Below are 6,235 nucleotides of genomic sequence, written 5' to 3'. Positions count from 1 at the left end.
GGGCAATTGCCCCCCCTGGCCCCCCTGTAGCGACGCCACTGGTCCCAATCAACTGGTCTTCTTTAATGTTGATGATTTTTTAATGTGGGTTGTGTATTTTTTGGTAAACCTGCATGGACCTTCTCCTCTAACCACATGACTGTTCTTGATGCCTTTTTTTAAACCTCCAGCTTGGGTCATTTGACATGATAGTTCAGTTTGGAATAATGTCTTACGCCACGGAAACTAAAGTCATAATCAATGTTCATGACAAGGACTCCAGTGATGTAGACTATGTTTTGGAGGAAATTGAGAATAAGCTCATATACAACGGTGAGTGTTGCCATATTCACCTTCCACATTTTGTACAATATAGGAACTCACCTGTTGAGAAGGGATGAGCTCAGGTTCAGACAGAACCCGGTCCAAATCTGAGCTCCTCCGAACAAGGAAGTGCCATGGGCCACCCTTCAAATCAGCTGCAGGCTTAACAATCCCCATCCCGTCGCTGAATGTAAGCAAATAGACTGGATGCTTGTGCTGATTTTTTTCACTTTACATGACCACATAGCCACATTAGGTAAATGGCGTTGATCAAAAATAGGCATGTGGCCATATAATAGACATCACTGCATCCCGCCCTTTGCTTATGTCAAGTTGAAGGGGGGGGATTCGGTGCTTACACCTTGACTGGGTGACACAGAAGGAGCTTTCTTCCATGTTCAGGAGGAGCTCCTTCCAGGTTCAGAGTAACTCAACCTGAGCTCATCTCTACTGTAGAGTTATGACCTGTATTCAGTAGGTCTTCTCACGTTTACAGCGGTCCATATAAAATATTTCTTGTTCTAATGTAAAATGAGGTCTGGGATTGTCCAGTAGAAACTTTCCAGAGTTAGAGTTTTCAAAATGTGGCCATCTCATCCATGTTTTGTAATATGTATTGTAGTCTGCCCTTTTATGGATAGTAATATCTTCCTTTAAACCCTTGGTTCTCAACTGGTGGGTCGTGACCCAAAAGTGGGTCGCAACCCTGTGTTCAGTGGGTCGCCGCATGCCTTCCACTGTTCTAGGTGAGAAGCTCCCCAGCCTCCCCCTAGCGCATCACTGTCCATTCTTACACTCAGCAGCTATTCAAAATATGCTGCCTGGCACAGAGTGTTGACTTGAGGTGAGGTGGGCTGGGGGTATGCCCGCTAGGGAGCTCCAGCCATACGTGCATTGCTTATAGCTCCCTTACATGTCCTGTAGAGGTGCCAGGACCAGAGTGACATCACATTTTGGCTCCCGCCACCTTTACAGGATGCGCATGGGAGCTGTACAAGCAATGCACATATGGATGGAGCTCCGTCACAGCACAGCAGCCCACACTGCCGTGCATTACATTGTAGTGCGACTTGGGTCGCGACCTAATGATCATTCAAGAAGTGTGGTATCATATTTGCACGGCAAACAGGCTTCTCTCTCATTTTCAAATCTTAACTGAACAAACTAATGAGAGAATCTGATTGGCTGCCATGGGCAACTGCTCCAGATTCTGTCTGCTCCAGTTTTGATAAATTGCCCTTATTGTTTTCGCTCTTACGTGGCTGAAATCCGTTTTTTGTACCAGTTGAAAGCTGATATCATACTTAACAATGGGAGTGCAAGATAAGGGTCGGTCTGTCAAAGTTAACAGGCTACAGACACTAAACTGAAAGGTACAGCATTGTAAGGGCACATGGTGTTCTTGCCAAACGCTTCATTTTCCTATGTTTGTATGTAAAGTGCAGCATTTGACAAGAACAGGCAGCATTTAACCTGCTTTTTTTCTGCAGTTCAAAGCAACTCAATAGAGCATCCAAAGAAATGCAATGAGATGCAAAGCAGGTCCAACGCTGCCTCTGAACTGTCATGTGTACTGCTTCATTAAAGTCAATTGGATTGCTTTGTTAACACAGGATAACAATCAGGCCTGGATTCCCCACAAGGCCACCGAGGCCCGGCCTCAGGGCGGCAGGGCGCAGAGGGGCGGCAGCAGTGTCCCTGTGGGGAAGTTGTCCTCTCTACATTTAGTCCTGCTTTGAACAAGCAGGACTAAATGTAGAGTGAGGCAGCCGATTTTTCGTTTACATGTGAAATCGGCGATGTCGCCGAGATCACATGTAAACAGTGTGCAGCCTTCTCCCCCTCCCCCCTACACTTACCTCTCTCCTTTGGTTCCGTCCTCCGCCGCCGAGTCCCGAGTCTCTGACTGCAGGGAGCAGAGCGGCAGGGTTAAAAGTAACCCTGTCGCTCCGTGTAGACTGTAGACAGTGAGAGGGGAGAGCTGTGCTGTGCTGTGCTGGGCTCTTCCTCTCTCACCTGTCACAGGAGTTCCAGCACAGTGCTGTGCTAGAACTCCTGTATTGGAGGTGGCAGGGTCAATAAAGAGAACCTGTCACCTCCAATTGCTATCACACAGTGGATTGTTTTCTCCTGTGTGATAGCAATAAAGTTAGGTGGAAAAAAAAAGAATTAAATAAATAAAAATTAAAAGAAAATAATATGAAATTAAATTAAAAAATAAAAAGGTAATTAAAAAGTAAAAAAAAGAAACAAATTATTAAAAAATAATTATAAGAAATAAACAATAATAAGATAAAAAATTATAAAAAAGTGAATAAGATAAATAAAAATCTAAAAAAAAATTAAATTGATAAAAAAAATGAAATAAATAAAAATAAAAAAAATAAGAAGAAATAATTAAATAAAAAGTGATAAAAAAGTTTTAAAAAAATAAAGGAACAGTAAAGAAACAGTAAAAAGAATTGACACTAACCCCGCCGCCCTGCCATCTGGTTGCCATTCTCCATTGATGGGAAGGGGGGGGGGCATCGCAGAACCTGGCCTTCGGGCGGCAGGGAGAGTAAATCCGGCCCTGATAACAATGCCTGTTGATGTGAGCCTTTAGGAAATCTGACAGTGCTGTCTGTCTAACACCGTGAACATGGTAACAGGAAGAGAAAGTGTGGATGACCTCATTAGTGTGCTGCCATTTCTTCATTGTCTAATTGCAGGCTTAGGTGGGTCTTAGATGAGGCTGTATTTTTTTTAACTGCAGTGTCCTCAAGGGAGGTCCCATCCAGCATCTGGCTGTGCAGTGCCTGGATCACAAGATTTGGAGAACAGAGCTGCAGATCTTTTTGCCTGGATTTTAATTTTTTTAATTTTCCCCAATGCCATGCTCCAGTGCTGCTCTCCAAGTACCCCTCCATGGTCCAGTGTTGCTCCTCTTTCGGGCTGAATGACACCCAGAGTCATTGAACTCATGTCTTGTGAACTCAGGGCATCAGGGTCATCAAGCCACCATGATAGCATATATCCCACCGAACTCCAAACCGGATAATAAGATGGGTGCTGGTATGAGCTGCGGATGGCACCATGTAAATCCAAACATACAAGTAGTCACCCGCACACCAAGGTCCAACATGTTGACACGCCTAGTGAACAGAGACTTTTCGGAACCATTGTGGTCCCTTCATCAGGCAAACATAGTGAGTAACTACGTATAACATGTCAAGTCACCATGGACTCACAGGAGAATACTGCCGAAAGGCATAAAGTAATGACACTCTGCAGCCTTCAGGACCCGTTCGCGTATCACATGACCTGACTTAAGACATTAGGGAAAAAGGTATGCATAATGAAATAAACAAAATAAAAAAAAGTGGGAAAGAGGTAATCTGATACCCTGTTTCCCTGAAAATAAGACCTACCCCGAAAATAAGACCTAGTGTGTTTTTTTGAGCCAAAAAAAATATAAGACAGTGTCTTATTTTCGGGGAAACACGGTAAGAAAGTGTAGAGGAACTGGGGGGATGGGGGGGGGGGGATTATTAAAGAGATTTAATGAGAATGCATACCTTTTCTTTTTGGAATGTGCAAATATTTGCCGTATTATATCCATTTTTGCTCTGTATCCTCTTTGTAGAGCACCGCAATAAGCAAGGAACCAACATTAAGGGGGCTTTGACATCTGTATATAACATGATGGCCTTTCAGAAGGGTCAGTACAAGGAAGATGAGTGGAATTCAATCCAGCATGTCATCATTCTATTGACCGACGGTGAGGACAACAATATATTAAATGTCTGTGATGGTTCTCATGTATCCACGTCATGGTATTCCTAGTAGTAGTTAGTCACATTCAACTGGACTTGTTCTGCAGAAGACATTTCGTAACTTCTCCAAGCCATGTCTTGGTCCTAATGAGTGTCAGCAAGATTCCCAACACTTGTATTCACATGTGTAACACAGACACCCGTATCCAATCCCCATGGAATATGTAGATGTTTATTGTCTAAGAACAGGATGGGAGGGGTGAAAGTTGTGCAGATTTCCAAACACCAACAATGGGAGAATTTGTAACTACAGTATGGTGGGCCAACAACTAGCACACCTATCCAGTTCTCAGGCTGGTAGGCTGCGATATATAACATATATAATATATAAAAACTAAATTGTTTTTGGGTTGTTACCAAAAATGTTTACGTTTTGGATAGAATATTGAAAGGTTAGGGCTCCTGTTTTTATTGCTATATGTGTGCTCACCGTGGAGATACACCCTCTCTATATGCCCTGGGACTCAAAGTGAAGGAAAATCCAACATTTTGAGTTGCCACCAGAACAGGAATAGAGGGGAAATCTCCCAAGGTGGACATCTGTTTCGGTGATCTCCCTTACTTCTGAGAGAATTACAACTATATAATAGAATTCTCCTCAATTCACCGATATTTCCTCATTTCCTGTTGTGTCTGTAGGACAGGAAGTGAAGAGGAAATGCAATTGGACAAGCAGGCTTTACGTAAACATTGTATCGATGCATTACATATGGCCAGTGACATCCAACTGATGGACAGATTGGCCGGCCCTCCTCCATTGTTAGTTCTATTATTTCCCTGCAGCATTTTATATGCAGCTGCAGAACACTATTGGTATTGGACAGCTTTAGTGTGTTCAATCCTCTCACCAACACTAAACAATATGGATGGGGCACTTCCCCCAGCTGGGTTATTGTATTTTGATAGCGGCAGGGGGCAGAGACTGCTGTCAGAATACTAAAACAGTCAATGCAGCCAATCATGTTCAAATGACCCTGTTTAGGCCAGCCCCATGTTGCATAGAGGGGTGTCAACGGGGCCACACACTGCTCAAATTTTGGCCTAGCCAGCAATGATGGAGCAGTGTGTTGCCAGCTTCATTCTCCTTCTACTAATTTAACATGATACGTGCCTGCTTTACTGGGGGGGACACGACATGGCCACGTAGAAAGCCCAGCAAAGAAACACCAAATATCCTATCATTGTAGGTGTATGGTAACAAGTCCTCATCAGCTATACTACCCCAGTGCTCCTCCAGCAGCCATGCATAATACGCTCCTTCATTGTATCATATAATGGGAACTCTCCTAATAAATATACATTTTTAAATAAATATTAAATAACAGTTTACCTGAGTAAGCAATATGGTGAAATGATGATTGAGGTAAATGATGGTAACCAACTAATACACTGTCAATGTATCCTTCTATCCAGGAAAATCTAACATGGGTGGCCGGCCTGTGGATATGATAAATAGAATTAGAGAGTTCTTAGACATCAAGCCAACCAGAGAAGATTACCTAGGTGAAGCCGAATCTATCTATCTATCTATCTATCTATCTATCTATCTATCTATCTATCTATCTATCTATCTATCTATCTATCTATCTATCACACTTACAGTATATCAGTATATGAGTATGTGTCTATCTCCTTTTGTATCTCTGCACGTTGAATGTCACAAAATCATCTTGTTCTGTCTGTTCCTTCCATAGATATCTATGCATTTGGTATTGGTGAGGAAGTCGACAGGTCAGAATTGAATGACATAGCATCTAAGAAGGATAATGAGAAGCACATATTCACACTGGAAGACTCGGAGAAGATAAAGGCAGTCTTCTCTGAGATCACAAGTATGGTCTTACACAGCTTTTCTTCCTCCATCACCGCCCTCGATAATCTTCCTCTTCTCTCTTCTCTGTATGTCAGGATCATGATGTACAGAGAGGACACCTGTGGCTGGCACTGTGGTCCCAAACTGAACACCGGCTAGCTCCAATCATGCAAATACAATAACACCTTTCCTCCTCTGGTCCCATTGGTCCCATGCTGGTTACAATTACCAGACTATGTAGATTGGAGCAACATTCACCATATTTATTCCCAGAGCCTCACTACCACCCACACCCCTCCCCCCC

The 6,235-nt window shown here is 43.1% G+C and overlaps 1 protein-coding gene across 1 annotated transcript in view; it reads left to right on the top strand.

The window, feature by feature from the left end:
- LOC108786508 (complement C2-like) overlaps positions 1 to 6,235 on the top strand; it is a 38,611-nt gene that overhangs the window by 12,531 nt on the left and 19,845 nt on the right. The window contains exons 6-9 of the mRNA XM_018555825.1: positions 171 to 312; positions 3,929 to 4,063; positions 5,532 to 5,621; positions 5,813 to 5,950. Coding sequence (XP_018411327.1) covers positions 171 to 312; positions 3,929 to 4,063; positions 5,532 to 5,621; positions 5,813 to 5,950 — 505 coding nt within the window. The remainder of the gene's footprint in view (positions 1 to 170; positions 313 to 3,928; positions 4,064 to 5,531; positions 5,622 to 5,812; positions 5,951 to 6,235) is intronic.

The sequence above is a fragment of the Nanorana parkeri genome, unplaced genomic scaffold (assembly GCF_000935625.1).
Source record: "Nanorana parkeri isolate BGI_ZX_2015 unplaced genomic scaffold, ASM93562v1 scaffold215, whole genome shotgun sequence".
NCBI lineage: Eukaryota > Metazoa > Chordata > Amphibia > Anura > Dicroglossidae > Nanorana > Nanorana parkeri.
This window is presented reverse-complemented; position numbering and strand designations above follow the sequence as displayed.